The 15,808-nt window shown below is 40.5% G+C and overlaps 1 protein-coding gene across 1 annotated transcript in view; it reads left to right on the top strand.

Annotated features, from left to right (window-relative positions):
• The window catches only part of LOC309660819 (all-trans-retinol dehydrogenase [NAD(+)] ADH7-like), a 49,963-nt gene that overhangs the window by 12,059 nt on the left and 22,096 nt on the right, over positions 1-15,808 (top strand). Inside the window, 1 exon segment of the mRNA XM_082461940.1 lies at positions 6,693-6,835. Coding sequence (XP_082318066.1) covers positions 6,693-6,835 — 143 coding nt within the window.

Here is a 15,808-nt window from a genome sequence, read left to right as displayed (position 1 = left end):
GTGGGTTTTTACCTTGCTCTTTCACCTGCTGTGTGTTTTTCTGTCTTCTCATTTTGCTTAACTTACTGTGATTGGGATCTCCTTTTCGCAGGTTGTAGGTTCTTAGTTCCCGTTGTTTCTGGTGTGCGTCCCCAGTGGCTAAGGTTGGTTTAGTGGGTTGTGTAGGCTTCCTGGTGGAGGGGACTAGAGCCTGTGTTCTGGTGGATGAGGCTGGATCTTGTCTTTCTGCTGGGCAGGACAGTGTCCGATGGTGTGTTTTGGGGTGCCTGTGACCTTATTATGATTTTAGACAGCCTCTCTGCTAATGGGTGGGATGTGTTCCTGTCTTGCTAGGTGTTTGGCATACGGTGTCCAGCACTGTAGCTTGCTGGTTGTTGAGTGGAGCTGGGTCTTAGCGTTGAGATGGAAATCTCTGGGAGAGCTTTTGCCAATTGATATTACATGGAGCCAGGAGGTCTCTCGCGGTCCACTGTCCTGAAGTCAGCTCTCCCACTTCAGAGGCACAGGCCTGACACCCGGCCAGAGCTCCAAGACCCTGTCAGTCTCACAGCTCAGAAGAAAAGGGAGAAAGAAAGAAAGAAAAGAAAGCAAGAAAGAAAGAAAAGAAAGAAAGAAAGAATGAAAGAAAGAAAGAAAGAAAGAAAAGAAAGAAAGAGAGAAAGAGAGAAAGAAAGAAAGAAAATTAAAAGAAATAAAGTTATTAAAATAAAAAATAAAAAAAATTATTAAAAATAGAAAAAGGTTAAAAAGTAATTTAAAAAAGGAAAAAAAATAGAAAGAAAGAAAGAAGAGAGTAACCAGACCAAAAAAACAAATCCACCAATGAAAACAGGTGCTAAAAATTACACTAAAAAAAAAAAAAAACGGCCAAACAGAACCCTAGAACAATTGGTAAAAGCAAAGCTATACAGACAAAATCACACAAGGAAGCATACACATACACACTCATAAAAAGAGATAAAGGAAAAATACATATATATACCTATATATATATAAAAAAAAGGAACAGAGCAACCAAATCAATAAACAAATCTATCAATTCTAATAAACTCTAAATACTAAACTAAGGTGAACTTAAAACCAGAAACCAGTCAGTCGCATATAGCAAACCCCCAATCTACGGTTGCTCCCAAAGTCCACCTCCTCGATTTGGGATGATTTGTTGTCTCTTCAGGTATTCCACAGATGCAGGGTACATCACGTTGACTGTGGAGATTTAATCAGCTGCTCCCGAGGCTGCTGGGAGAGATTTCCCTTTCTCTTCTTTGTTCGCACAGCTCCCGGGATTCAACTTTGGATTTGGCCCCGCCTCTGCGTGTAGGTCGCCTGAGGGCATCTGTTCTTTGCTCAGACAGGACGAGGTTAAAGGAGCAGCTGATTCAGGGGCTCTGGCTCACTCAGGCCGGGGGGAGGGAGGGGTACAGATGCAGGGTGTGCCTGCGGCAGCAGAGGCCAGCGTGACGTTGCACCAGCCTGAGGAACGCCCTGTGTCCCCCCGGGGAAGTTGTCCCTGGATTATGGGACCCTGGCCGTGGCGGGCTGCACAGGCTCCAGGGAGGGGAGGTGTGGAGAGTGACCTGTGCTTGCACAGAGGCTTCTTGGTGGCAGCAGCAGCAGCCTTAGCGTCTCATGCCTGTCTCTGGGGTCTGCACTGATTGCTGCGCCTTGCGCCTGTCTCTGGAGCTCCTTTAAGCAGCGCTCTTAATCCCCTCTCCTCGCACACCAGGAAACAAAGAGGCAAGAAAAAGTATCTTGCCTCTTCGGCAGCTCCAGACTTTTTCCCGGACTCTCTCCCAGCTAGCTGTGGCGCACTAGCCCCTTCAGGCTGTGTTCACGCCGCCAACCCCAGTCCTCTCCCTGGGATCCGACCTCCGAAGCCTGAGCCTCAGCTCCCAGCCCCCACCCACCCCGGTGGGTGAGCAGACAAGCCTCTCGGGCTGGAGAGTGCTGGTTGGCACCGATCCTCTGTGCGGGAATCTCTCCACTTTGCCCTCTGCACCCCTGTGGCTGCGCTCTCCTCCGTGGCTCCAAAGCTTCCCCGTCGCCCACTCCCGTCTCCGCCCGCGAAGGGGCTCCTAGTGTGTGGAAACCTTTCCTCCTTCATGGCTCCCTCCCACTGGAGCAGGTCCCGTCCCTATTCTTTTGTCGCTGTTTTTTCTTTTTTCTTTTGCCCTACCCGGGTACGTGGGGAGTTTCTTGCCTTTTGGGAGGTCTGAGGTCTTCTGCCAGTGTTCAGTAGGTGAGCTGTAGGAGTTGTTCCACATGTCGATGTATTTCTGATGTATTTGTGGGAAGGAAGGTGATCTCCACGTCTTACTCCTCCGCTATCTTGAAGGTCTCCCTCCCGAGTGCTTCTCAATTGTTCTCCTGGCTCTGAGAAGAGATGTTTCATTCATCAGAAGAAGCGCTATGCATTTGATGTTTAAGGCTTCATTAAAAAGGTTGAACGAGCATTCTCTTTGTTTGCATATCCACATTAGATATTTCACAGATATTGAGAGGTTAGGGTGATAGTTTAATTCTGACTTTTTGTTTAATGAAGGAAAAATTACTGTAGGGTGTGAATAGAGAAAAGGGGGAAAATGAGCGTTGGTGTGCCCTTTTTAAAAAAGTTAAAGAATACCTAAACTTGTCAAAGGAATATATCAGGGTGGCTGGGTGGGTTGTGTGTTTTTTTTTTTTTTTTTGAGGGCAAGAGGGGATTCAAGATTGTTTTCAAACTGATGTTGCTACTCCAACTCTACCAATTCCCTCCTAAAGAGATTTTTATTCCAGTCACAAGGTTAAAGTGCCATGTTCACCACTAGGTGGCGACAACATGCCATCCACAGACTTGACTGTGTCCAGGTCAGCTAGAGCATGAAGAGCCAGGATGGAGGCAGCAACTGCTGTGGTCAGTTTCCTAAACTAATAAACCCTTTAGAAGGTAAAACTCAATGAAGACTTATGCATAGTCCTTTCAAAAAGATACTCTTGATAAATTGGAACATCTGCTTCCACCAGTAGATTGCTTTCACTAGTGGAGTGGACCTTCTACCTCTTGGATAAGCAGAATGAACAATTAAAATAATTTCTACAAAACTGTCTTACAGAAATGTGAGCTACCATTGACTCAAGTTATTATTTCAGGTTGACTACCTTTAGAAACATGATTCTCAATCCTGGGTGTGCCAAAGAATTACTTGGGGATTTTTTTCCCCCAGGAGGCTTTCCAGATATATGGGTAGAATCCACCCTCTGTGATAGCACAATAAATATTTACTGAATGCATGAGTGAATAAAAGAATACACAGGACAGGTAGGGAGTTGATGAGAACAAAGGGTACTGCCAGACTCTTTTGGCTGGACCATGCACTGGCCTGGAGAAAGCACAGCAAAGCTCCCAGCAGTGACAGCCATGGTGCTTCCAGAAAAGTTGCAGTTTGGGTAGTTGCAATAACCCTGAAGGACCTGGACACTAACAGACCTTGTCAAAAGTCAGTAGCTTGAGAGTTTCCCCAGAGAATACTGAGTTTATTAATATCTGGCACTAGGACTCTATATCCAAGTTGGGAAAAACAGCTCGTACGTCTAATCTATGGCTGGTAATCCTAGGGCAAATGTTAGCATCCTAGCCCTAAGATTTTCTAAGTGTTTGCTTTCTTTGAAGGCTGATCAGATTGGTCCCTGGGTGGCTGTGGAGCAGAGGAGGGCCACAGGGTGTAGCACAGGGTGACCTCTGCCCAGGATCGTATCTTGCCCCTTGGGGTAGGCTCAGAGCCCAGGCTGAATATCAGAAGCACCTGAGTAGGTTTGTAAAAATTCTGGAGCTCTGAAATAGGACCTGCAATTTGTTGGGATTTTTTTGTTTTTTATTTTTTTTATTTTTTTATTTTTTATTTTTTTTATTTTTTTATTTTTTATTTTATTTATTTATTTTTGGCTGTGTTGGGTCTTTGTTTCTGTGCGAGGGCTTTCTCTAGTTGCGGCAAGCGGGGGCCACTCTTCATCGCGGTGCGTGGGCCTCTCACTATCGCAGCCTCTGTTGTTGCAGAACACAGGCTCCAGATGCGCAGGCTCAGTAGTTGTGGCTCACGGGCCTAGTTGCTCCGCGGCATGTGGGATCTTCCCAGACCAGGGCTTGAACCCGTGTCCCCTGCATTAGCAGGCAGATTCTCAACCACTGCGCCACCAGGGAAGCCCCTGCAATTTGTTTTAAAAAGCCTTTCCTGGTAGGGTGATGCAGAGTCAGGGTTGGAAAAAAAAAAATCTCTGTGGAGCCAGGCCTCCAGCAAGATCTGCTCTGTAGCCAGGGGGTGCTGACTGTTCCTCCAGCACTCAGCTGCCCCGTCCCCTGTTCACACTGGGTTCACACAAGGCCTGATTTCAGTACCTCCACGTTGGCCTGAAATGTTACAGTATTGAAGGCAGACTTGACAGCTCAGCTGCTCGTTTATGATCAGCTGGGCATCATTTTCTTATTCTTAATAGCTGACATTAATTGAACAATTACATGTATTCTAACTATCCTATGAGATAGAAACTACTATTATCCTTATTTCACAGATGAAAGAATTGAGTGTTACAGAGAAGTCTTGGATGGACCACAGAGCTTAGAAATGGCAGAATTGTGACCAGAACCCAGTTGTTTGAAACCAAAGCTTCTGTTCAGCCAAACCTCCTCCAGAACACATTTCTGTTAGCTATGATGGAAGGCCTCGTGGAAGAACCTGATTGATAACTATACACATATACATGTAATATAAACAAAATCTTATGAAGCTTGGAAGCAATAATTGTGGAAGTGTAATAACTATTTTATCATTTCTAGATCTAGCAGGAAATAGATGCTACCTCCAAGCTGAATTATTGAGAAAAGTTTAATAGATGGTAAGGCTGTGGACAGGATTTTTAAAAAGCAACAAACAAAAAGTGGTCTAGTACCCTGGAGTGAGTAAGGGGGGCTTGGGGTGTTGGGAGGTGGGAGAGGGAGCATTTACTGGAACCAGGAGAGAGATAGAGCTGCACAGAGAGGGCGTCCTGACAGCGGCTGTGGCCTTTGGTACAGGGACCCACAGGGAAGCACCTGGGAAATAAATCCTCAACCCGACTCTTTACCTCTTCTTCTGCCTATGATCCCCCCTTGGCCAAAACACAGCCAGAAGGCAAGAGAGTCCATCAACGTATCCAGTTAGTGAGCCTTCCCTGAGGACACAGCAGGGTAGAGAGGGAACCTTGGGGAGGAAACAGGTGATACCCAGAAGATTTGTATGAACTTAAAATATGTCTGTAGACATTTGGGTTGAAAAATGAAAAGTATTACACTCCAAAATAATGATTAGCAATCAAAAATAAACAAAATTATCCTAGCAAGTACCTATTACAATGTGCATTTTAATTACATTACCTTCTTCAAACTTTAAAACACCCTTTCAAAGACATGCCTCGTTTACTGGGGCTCTGAAAAATGTGGTAACTTGGTTAAAGTATATGGCTAGTACCTGGCCAAGCTCAGTCTCTAACTCCAAAACCTATGATTTTTTTTTTCACTCTAAATCACCGAAAATGAACCAAACTGAATATGTGTAAGCCAATCATTTTATCTAGAAAGACCTAAAAAGATGGGAAGAAAAAATATAGTAAATATTTTTTAGATGAATCATTAATATTTAAGTTTTTATAATGGATCATTTAAATATAAAAAAATTATGTTGCTTAGTCTTATCTCATTTTTCTCTTTAAAACGAACTATTCCAACCCCATGGTGCACTTGAAAAAGTTAATAATTTGTTTACTCTGATGAATAATTTTAGATCCACCTAATTTGTTTTGTTGACTTTCACATCTCTACTCGGGTAGATGGAGAAAGGGAAGAAACAGAATCTGCATTTACATAGTGGCTGTGCATGAGCCACTTAGCATGAGCTCAGGTTGGGCTTTTTGAACTAGGATTCAAAAAAAAAAAAAAATAGGGAAGGGAAGAGCCCCTGGGCATTGTTGAAGACTGTAACTTCAGATGCAAGGAGGCCATCGCCTCTCCTTCTTTCATGTTGGCAGAAATGTGGCCATATCTCTGATTTTCAAGCATATTCTGATATAAAATATTCTGTTTCTCTCTTTCCATAAAGCACTGAAATGTTTCAGAAAATTCCTACATGAGTGTCCAAATTAAGCTTCCAAGATGAGGTCCGAAGTATTAAAGGGAGTGAAATGGCCAGCATCAAAAGCAAACCCTTTATTAGACTGTGTTGATTTTTAATTAGGAAAATAAAATGCACTATATTTGGGGCATAATTAAACCTTTTATTTTTAAGTTAGAAGTTTTTTGTTTTGAAATAATCCAGGGCGAGTTGCAGACTTGTTCTCAGTTTAGTCCTCCTCCACAGGATTATAGCTCAGACTTCATTTAGCCACTAGCTTTTGCATGTTATGCAACCCTGGGTCTTGTTGTTAGTGAGAACTGCCATGCGGCTCCATCGTGTCACATACTGTCATTCCTTGGACCAGAAAAGAAAATCAGGGCCACAGTTCTGCCTGACCACAGGTCTTCAACAATGCCCAGGGCTCTTACCTCCAGAAGTGCGATTGGCTGAGGAGCTTCCTATTTAGCCTAAGACAGGCACCCACTGCTCATCTCCAAGTGCCCTTCCTTTTGCTTTTACCACTTAGAGTCAGTTTGTGTTTTGTACTTATATATTTCCATTTTTTCCCAGGTATAGAAGTGAAAGAGTGCTGCAACTGTGTCCTCTGAGAAAAACTGGCAAAGATAAGCCAACCCTTGAAGATGCTATATTTGACCCTGATAGTGAAATCAAAAATGGTAAAGGATCCAATAGCAGCCTTGGAAGGGCAGCAGGTACAGGTAGCATTTCTCTCAAAGTGTGGTCTTTAGCATGAAGTAAGGTGATCCAAATAGATGGTTTTGAGCTGTGCTTTCCAAACCATTTGTGGTGAAAACCCCTACCTTCCCTCCCCAACTCCATCATGGACTGATCCTTTTGTAAAATATAATATAAATGAATTACTAGAAAAATGAAATAAAAAAACAAAGACATGCAAAATACTAGCCAGATTCAACAGACATATACTTACTCTGTCAAATTGCTATAAAAATTTCTAAACACTCTCAGTATTGGTATTTATCTCATCACATTGCTCCAGAGTTAAATGCCTTACTTTTATTTCAGCTTCATTCCTGCCAAGCACTGACACACAGCCAGCTCTATCCCAGGCAGAATAACCATGAAGGTCCAGAGAGCTTAGAAATTCTAGCCCAGCTGAGCCAAAATAAAATAAAAGTCTAGCCTTTTGTTTTTTAGAGACAATCTTGGCATCATAAGGAGAACTTTGAGAATTCAAAGAATTCCTTTAATTAACAATGGCATACTTCGTTCTTATAATAGCAACACTAGCTGACTCTATGATCTAAATTTGTTTCCTGTGTGAATGTACCAGGGGAGAATTTACCTTTGCAGTATGGTACACATACACCTGTGTGTAAAACCAGACTATTTTACTACCTGTTGGACCAAGGGCAGGTTATCTGAAATCTTCGATAGCCAGTTTTTTTAATGCCTTCCTCAAAGTGTCATTGTAAGTTTTCAATAAAAAAAAAGTCCATGTAAATTGATCATATATTAGTATCTGGCAGGTAGTAGGGTTACTTAAATATTAACTCTTGCCCCTATTTCCAGGGCTATCTCCCTAATATGCCCTAAAATAGCAAGCCAGCTGGCATCTATTATAATGGATTGTGGCCCCATTCTGATTAATTGGTACCCATGCCTTTCAGGTTTGATAAATATTCTGAATATTACCTCTGTCCATTATGTTCCTTGTGCAGAATCTATTCAAAGTTATAGTGGCAAGCATTATAAATTAATATATTATAAAATTATAAATTGGTATCTAGTTTATCAATTCTTCATTGGTGTGATTCATGTGAATCAGCCTTCAGAGTCTAATCAAACTTAGGCATACTAATAAAATCAAGTTCTTGAACTTGCAAAGCTGAGACGTTTCTAGACCAAAGATAACCTCGTCATACCACAGCATCCCATGGAGACAGGATTCGACATTCCCCTGGATCTACTCTCTAACCATCTTACCTGATAACGTGAAACACGAGGAGAGGCCGGGTGGAGCAGCAGGCACGGGAAGCGCTGATCCACTCTGAGCGCCACATTCTCCCTGTGCCAGGAAGACAGTTCCCTCTGAATACGGAGCGGACTTTTGCAACGGAGCAGTGGTCTGCGCCTACTTCTGGTGCTAACATTCTGGAATCTTACTCCATGTTTTACCGAGACAAGTCCTGAGGGGAACTCTGGAAGCAAAGCGAGAACAAATCAATGTACCTGACTTAATGCCATGCAGCGCACCCGGAGCCATCTTTGCCTTCTTTCCAAGGCCATGATCCTGCCTTCTGGTCCTTAGGCAGCACGCTTCCCATTGTTGTGATGGTTTGTGGCTTGTCCTCTGCAAGAAACAATCCCTAGACCCATGTCAGTAATGAAGAACTGTCGAGCCTTGGTGCCTTGAAATTATTTTCAACTCGTCCTTAGCCAGATACATGGCAAAACCAATTTCCCTAACTGTTCTGTTTTTTCTTAAGGGGAGCTCAAGAGGGGCACAAAACAACTTGGATTTATACTTTTTCCACAATTCCTGATCTCCTTGAACGGAAATTCTCATCAGCCAGCACACTCGCCTGGTGAGCTGAGCACAATGGAGAGTTTATGTGGAGCAGATGTGAAGCCCTTGCCTTATTATGAAAAATCTGCTCTGCGTTCTTTTCCTAGGCAGGGTTTGCGTGGAGAAGAAAATTTTTGAAACTGCCAAGCATAATCTCACACAGCAGTTCTGAAAACTGGCACAGCATGCTTGAAAAAGGATTAGCAAAATCTTCACCTGTCAGGGTACAGCTGCAGAAACCCCATCTCAACCCTGCTTTCCAGCTTGGCCCCATCCTGGCATGGCTTGGCATAGCGGAAAGATTAAAGGATGAGTTTCAGCTTGCAGCTGGTTGTTTGACTTACCACCTGAGTTTGGAGTGTTTGAAAAAACAAAGATCAGAGTAAAACTCCACCCTTAAGGTTTGGTTTGCTAAGGCAGAACAAAAGCCATTGTGATTCTAGTGACTAGCAGTTGTATGCCGTTGGGTACTACAACCGCATAACTATTTCTGCTATTAAGAATGATTCAGCAATAAACGGAGGTCCATTTCCCTGTGCACACAAAGGCTCTTTTCTTACTTTCTTAACCTTAGAGGTATCACTTACTGTAATTTTCATTTACTGAGTGTTCGACAGTTTAATGGGCACTTCTACACACAGTACTTCACTTCGGCTTCACAACAAGCCCTGAAGACAGTATAATTTCCTCTCATTGTGAAGTTCAGAGCATTTAGTGTCTTTTCATGAGCACTTACCCGTCACTGCTAGAGATGACAGTCAAACCTTGCTCTCCTGACTCCACTAAGTATTCTCACTCCCCTGCTGTCATTATGAGACTGGGTGATGCGAGTCCTGGCTGGGGTCCATGATAGAAGGCTGTTACTGAGAGTGAGGGATCAGAGCTGTGAGAGAGGAGGGCTGACAACCTGAAGCTAATGTGACCCTGTCCACCACACACACTCACATCACAGCACCTGTGTAGTGATGCAGGTGCACAGACGGTGACCAGCTCAGCTCCATTTTATTTTTTAGATCAGGTGCTATAAGGTGTCCTGGCTTTAGTACTGAAAAGCCTGTGACTTGGAAACCCCCTCAGTCATGGGCAAACCAGGATGGCTGGTCACCCCCCATATGGATAATATTCTGCCTCTTTGTTTCCACCTAAATTTCTGGTAGCACCTCTAGGTTCAGAAGATTCTTAGCCCCAAACTCTTAGGAAATTCTAGAGGCTTCTGGGAACACACAGTGGATCTCAACAAGACAGTTTTTACTGAGCCTGGACTCTGGGTCATTTTGCCCCAAGTGGTTACATTTTAAATATTTTAAAAATTTAAACCCTTGGTTACCAATGGGAACCAAGTTAATAACAATGATATTTTCTCCTAATTATGAAACAGGCAGTATAGGAAGTGCTTTTGATCCTCACTGCTAATCTTTGACACATAATGTGGTTATTATTACTCCCATTTTACAAATGTGGTATTGAGGTCATACGTATTCAAGCAAAGCTCCAGACCCTGAACCAGGTGTATTTGACTCCAAAGCCCATATTCCTGCAGCACATTTCTCAAAGTTCTTCCATGTCCCCTGTACCCTGTCCCATGCAAATTGGAATTGCATGGCTACTTTGAGATCAGCACCTTTCTTTAGAGGCTCCTGGAAACTTTGGAGTGGAACCAGGCTCACAGCATTTTGGAGATACGGTACCCTGAGAGACGTGGCCCCAGAATGTCACAGAAATACTGTAAAAAGAGTTTACAGGGGAGATTCAGCTGGTTCTCTAAACCAAAAATTAGGACTAACAACATGCTATATCATGCAACATGACCATGAACTTTTTTATCTCAACTTTTTTTTTTTAATAGGTTACCTTCCAAATTTCAGTTTTTGACATTTTAACATCCAATCATTTCTCCTGGAGAAGGGATTAGGGCCATAAAGATTTATACAGATATTAAACCTTATTGGACACACTATTTTCTTGTAAAATTTTATTTTTTAGATTAGGTGCTATAAGATTTTGTCAAGGCCTTATGAAGGAGTTTACCAAATGAGTACTTCTTTGTTTGTGCTGATACCACCCATATTGGTACTCTTTTGCCTTTGTTCATAAGTAAACAACTATTTGTTGCTGAGATAAACTTTGGTTTCTTTGGTTTGAAAATTAAAACTCAAAATAGCTGTTTGGTCCACACCTGCTTAACTCTATCTGGTAATACCTGTAAAACATGCTGGGTTTCTTCAGTGTTTTGCTGCTAAAAAAATGGTGTTCACAGTCAAGGCTGATCGACTGGTAGTGCTTTTACCTGGTGGATTTAATTTGGCCAGTGAGTTAGAATGACTAATTCTAATTGCTAATTCTATTTTCTTTCTTCATGGACTTTATTTTTTTTTTCCTTTTCTTTTCTAAAAAAATATAAGCAATCCCACTCCTGGGCATATATCCAGACAACACTGTAATTCAAAAAGATACATGCACCCCATGTTCATACCAGCACTATTCACAATACCCGAGACATGGAAACAACCTAAATGTCCATTAACAGATGAATGGATAAAGATGTACTCCAGGGACTTCCCTGGTGGTCTAGTGGTTAGGAATCTGCCTTCCAATGCAGGGGACGTGGGTTCTATCCGTGGCTGGGGAATTAAGATCCCACATGCCGCAGGGGAACTACTGAGCCTGCGTGCTCTAGAGTCTGCATGCCACAACTTGAGAGCCTGCGTGCCGCAATTACTGAGCTTTTGCACCACAACTAGAGAGAACTTGCATGCTGCAACGAAAGACCCTGCATGCCACAATGACGATCCCGCATGCCACAGCTAAGACCTGAAGCAGACACATAAATAAATAAATAAATAAATAAATAAATAAATAAATAAATAAATAAATAAATGTGGTCCATATATACAATGGAGTATTATTCAGCCATAAAAAAGAATGAAATAATGCCATTTGCAGCGACATGGATGGACCCAGAGATTATCATACTAAGTGAAGTAAGTCAGAAAGAGAAAGATAAATACAACATCATATCACTTATATGTGGAATCTAAAATATGGCACAAATGAACCTATCTATGAAACAGAAACACACTCACAGACATAGAGAAAAGACTTGTGCTTGCCAAGGGGGAGGGGAGGTGTGGGAGGGATGGATTGGGAGGTTGGGGTTAGCAGATGTAAGCTATTACATATAGAATGGATAAACAAGGTTCTTCTAACTGCTAATTCTGAATTAGGCATATAGATTTTAAATTGGACCTACAACACTTACTATATTGCATTGAGAGAGAGATCTGTGGGCAAAGCTTATACAAGCTTTTCAAAAGAAAGTTTTGTTCATACCTGTTGTCTGAAAAAATATTTCATGATCTGAACAGCTTTGAAGACTTAGAAAACCTGCCCCACTGATTGACTCCACAAGAGTAAAATGTCCTTTGTGTAGAATAAATTTACTTGGAGGTAAGTCTGCCAGTGCACCCCCAAATAGTGTAAAAAATAAAATCCATCCTGGACACTCTCCTATCAATACAGTCAGTAGATCCAGGAGATTCTAGTATCAGTGCATCTTATTTTAAGAAATAGTGGCTTGAAGTATTTAAACAGCTACTTCAGAAGAGTGAAGCACTTGCCCCAATAAAAGCCCTTTGGCATCTGAGAGCCAGTATACAGGCTGGACTTCAGTTCCCCTTCTGCTCTGCACTGCGTGACTTTGTGCCACGCACAACCTGTACAAGCCGTGTATGTAACGGTGACTTGGGTTCAGACCATAATCTGTCTACGTGCAGAGCTAACAAGTTTTACATATCTGTCTATCCCCCAAATATCTATAAACTATAGTTATCCATATCTATGTTCTATATACCCCCAACTCCTCTTTCCAAATTTTGACCTTCTATTCCAATTTGTTTACATTTTCTTGGCCTTATTTTCATTTATGTTTAATTACATGTTTTCCACAAACTACACCATGTCTTTGTGGCATGAAGTAGAGCATCAATAAATACACACACACATCCCTAAAATCAGCTGCGCCTTGCAGAGCAGCTAAAGAAGCACATAGTACGTTTTTACTGAGTTGAGTTGAGCTGAACTAACCTGACATGTTTTTATATTCCCAGATATAAGGTGGATAAGAAAGCTTTCAGTCATTTTCAATAGGTTTGATTATCCTGTCTTTGTTAGAGCTCTACCCATGGTTTGATCATTATAAGTTACTGTATTTCTTTTCACAACTTGATCTGTAAATGGTGGGGCTCATGGGCCATTGGAAAGTCTTGAAGGCTATGAGTCATATCGCTAAAGGTGGAACTTTTGAGCCAGACTATTTAACTGAAGGCACAAGATGCTGTTATTTACAGCAGACGGAGCCAAATATCAGGCAGAAAAAGTCTCTGTTTACTAATATACAGAACGAACAGAAAGACAGGATGGGCACCACTGGAAAAGTAAGCAGAACATTTCTGTATCCTCATTATGATCTAATAATGTGGGACTGATTGTTAGAACTTGGAATACCTTAACGTAATTAAATACTTGGGGTTATTTCTTGGGGAATTAAATGCCTGTTGAGCAAGCATACACTTGGTGGGGGGGACACTGGGTTGGAGTTTCAGATAATGCTAATAGAAACAGGATAAAACAGCAATATTAAGGTTTTTCAGTAAGACATTGGGGGAAAATGGAGAAATTTGGTTTCTATTGACATTATTAATAATTTAATTTCAGGATAGCTGGGCATTTGTGCTGGTAAGCAAAATGTTTCCATAAATTGACTTTCAATAGCACGCATTACATTCACTTCTGTAGTTCACTGGGTAACCAAGGTCTCATTCTCAGCCGTTAGAAAAGATTTTCCTGCTGTTGACAATGGAAAAATGCTAATTCTGGAATGCAAAGTGGACAAGAAAGTATCATGCTTTTAAGATTTATTAAGGGTACAGTTTTCATAAAAATACAAGTTAAAAAAATCTTTAAAAACCAAGAATGCATTGTAGGTAACGTATGTTTATTCTTTTAAAACAGAGTTGGCATTAACCTCGAAAGAGTTTTGGCATTTTTTTCATTTGCAGGTTGGTCAGTATAGTTGCTTGCTTGAAATGGGTATGCAATTGTTTATAGTGTTAGGTGCTTTCATTTGTTTGTTTTGTTTTTGTTTAAACAACTTTGCATTTAGCCTACCTTAAGGTTTTGGAGAAATGAAGATGACATTTGAAGTCTGGGTGATGTGACAAGTGAGGAGGCCCTATGATGTTAGAATTTGAAATAATTCTTTCTGGAACGGAATAGAACTAGAATAAAAGCATTCTAGTTTGGGTCAAGGACCCAGCAAAACTAGCTTAATCGGGGAATTAATTTTGGACTTTAGAAGCTAGCAACTCTACCCATAGAAATTAATGAATCTTAGGGTTGGAAGGAATCTTAAAAATTTGCAACTCCATCCAACCAACAGATGCTTGAGTTCTAGTTGTGCTACCTCTATAAAGTGGATATCTAGCCATTATTAGAACATTTCCCATGATGGAGAGCTCTGTAACCTAAAGGCAGCAGTTTCCAGTTAAAATTAGTGACACAATATATAATTTAAGATATAGCATAAAAGCTATACTATTTTGATATAGAGATATGCATGCAATAGTGTGGTTTGCATTAGAGTTCTATATTGCTCAAGTTGCTTTAGGGTTTCAGTCGAATCACAGGAAAGGAGGGATTCTCTTTACACTGGGGATTGCTTTTTTCTCTTTTTATAATAAATGTTTTCTTTTTCATTAAAAAAGTAAAAGATAATTGTTTAGTTTGCTAGGGCTGCCATGACAAAGTACCACAGAATGGATGGCTTAAACAACAGAAATTAATTCCCTCACAGTTCTGGAAGCTGGAAGTCTGAGATCAAGGTGCTGACAGTAACTTCTGAAACCTCTCTTTTGGCTTGCAAATGGCCATCTTCTCTCTGTGTTTTCACATGGTCTTAGCTCTGTATATATCTGTGTCCTAATCTCCTCTGCTTATAAAGACACCAATCATATTGGATTAAGGACCACTCGAATGACCTCGTTTTAACCTCTTAAAAGACCCTATCTCCAAATACAGACATTCCGAAGTACTGGGGGTCAGGACTTCAACATGTTAATTTTGGGGGAACACAATCCAGCCCGTAACAATAATCATTCCAGAAAATTTGGATAATCTGAAAATATGAGAAGAAAAAATCAATAATTGTCTTATATCTTAAAGACTACCATTGATTTTTTTGTTTGTTTTTATTTCCCTCCTTATATTTTTCCATCCATATTTTATGTAGCTGTACTCGTACAATATTTAAGTATTTTTATCCTATTTTTCCAACTTAATATAAGCATTTTCCAAATTTATAACAATTTATAAACTTTGTAAATGTCTAATTTCTAGATTTACAATTCATTTACTCATTTCTCTATTATTATCTACATATTTGTTTACACATATTGTTTACATATTTCCCTTTATAACTAGTGCTGTGATGACCTCTAATATATACTAATATTTTTCTGAATTTACAATTTCCTTAAGTTAGGTTTTTTTAAATGGAATTACCAGGTGAAAGTGTCAAAATATTCTTAAGTAGGGTACAAAGTTTTAGTTTTATAAGATGAGTGAGTTCTGGAGATTTAATGTATAGCATAGTGATGATAGTTAACAATATTGTATTGTACACTTGAAATTTGCTAAGAGGACAGATCTTAAATTAAACCTTAACACACACACATGAACAAACACATGAAAACACAACAGTAACTAGGTAGAGGTAATGGATAAGTTATTTAGCTTGACTATGGTGATCTTTTCACAATGTATACATATATCAAAACATCAAGTTATATTCCTTAAACATATACAATTTTTATATGGCAAAGATATCTCAATTAAGTTGCTAAACAAAATGTGACTACCCACAGGAAAAAAGAACCATTTTAGTATCCTGATGTATACTGCAAATTATTTTCCAAAGGTGTTGACATGAATGGCACTGCCCATTTCAGCACCCCTTTGACAATACGTAAGTAAAAAATCATTATTGACTTAACAGAGAATTATCTCATTACTTTTATTTTTAAAAAATTTATAACCAAGGAAAACAAACACTTCACTATATATTTATTAATTTGTATTTTCC

This window comes from Balaenoptera physalus (genome assembly GCF_965194825.1).
Source record: "Balaenoptera physalus genome assembly, chromosome: 5".
In the NCBI taxonomy this organism is placed as follows: domain Eukaryota; kingdom Metazoa; phylum Chordata; class Mammalia; order Artiodactyla; family Balaenopteridae; genus Balaenoptera; species Balaenoptera physalus.
The sequence above is the reverse complement of the archived record's forward strand: the minus strand, read 5'-3'. Positions and strand labels throughout refer to the sequence as shown.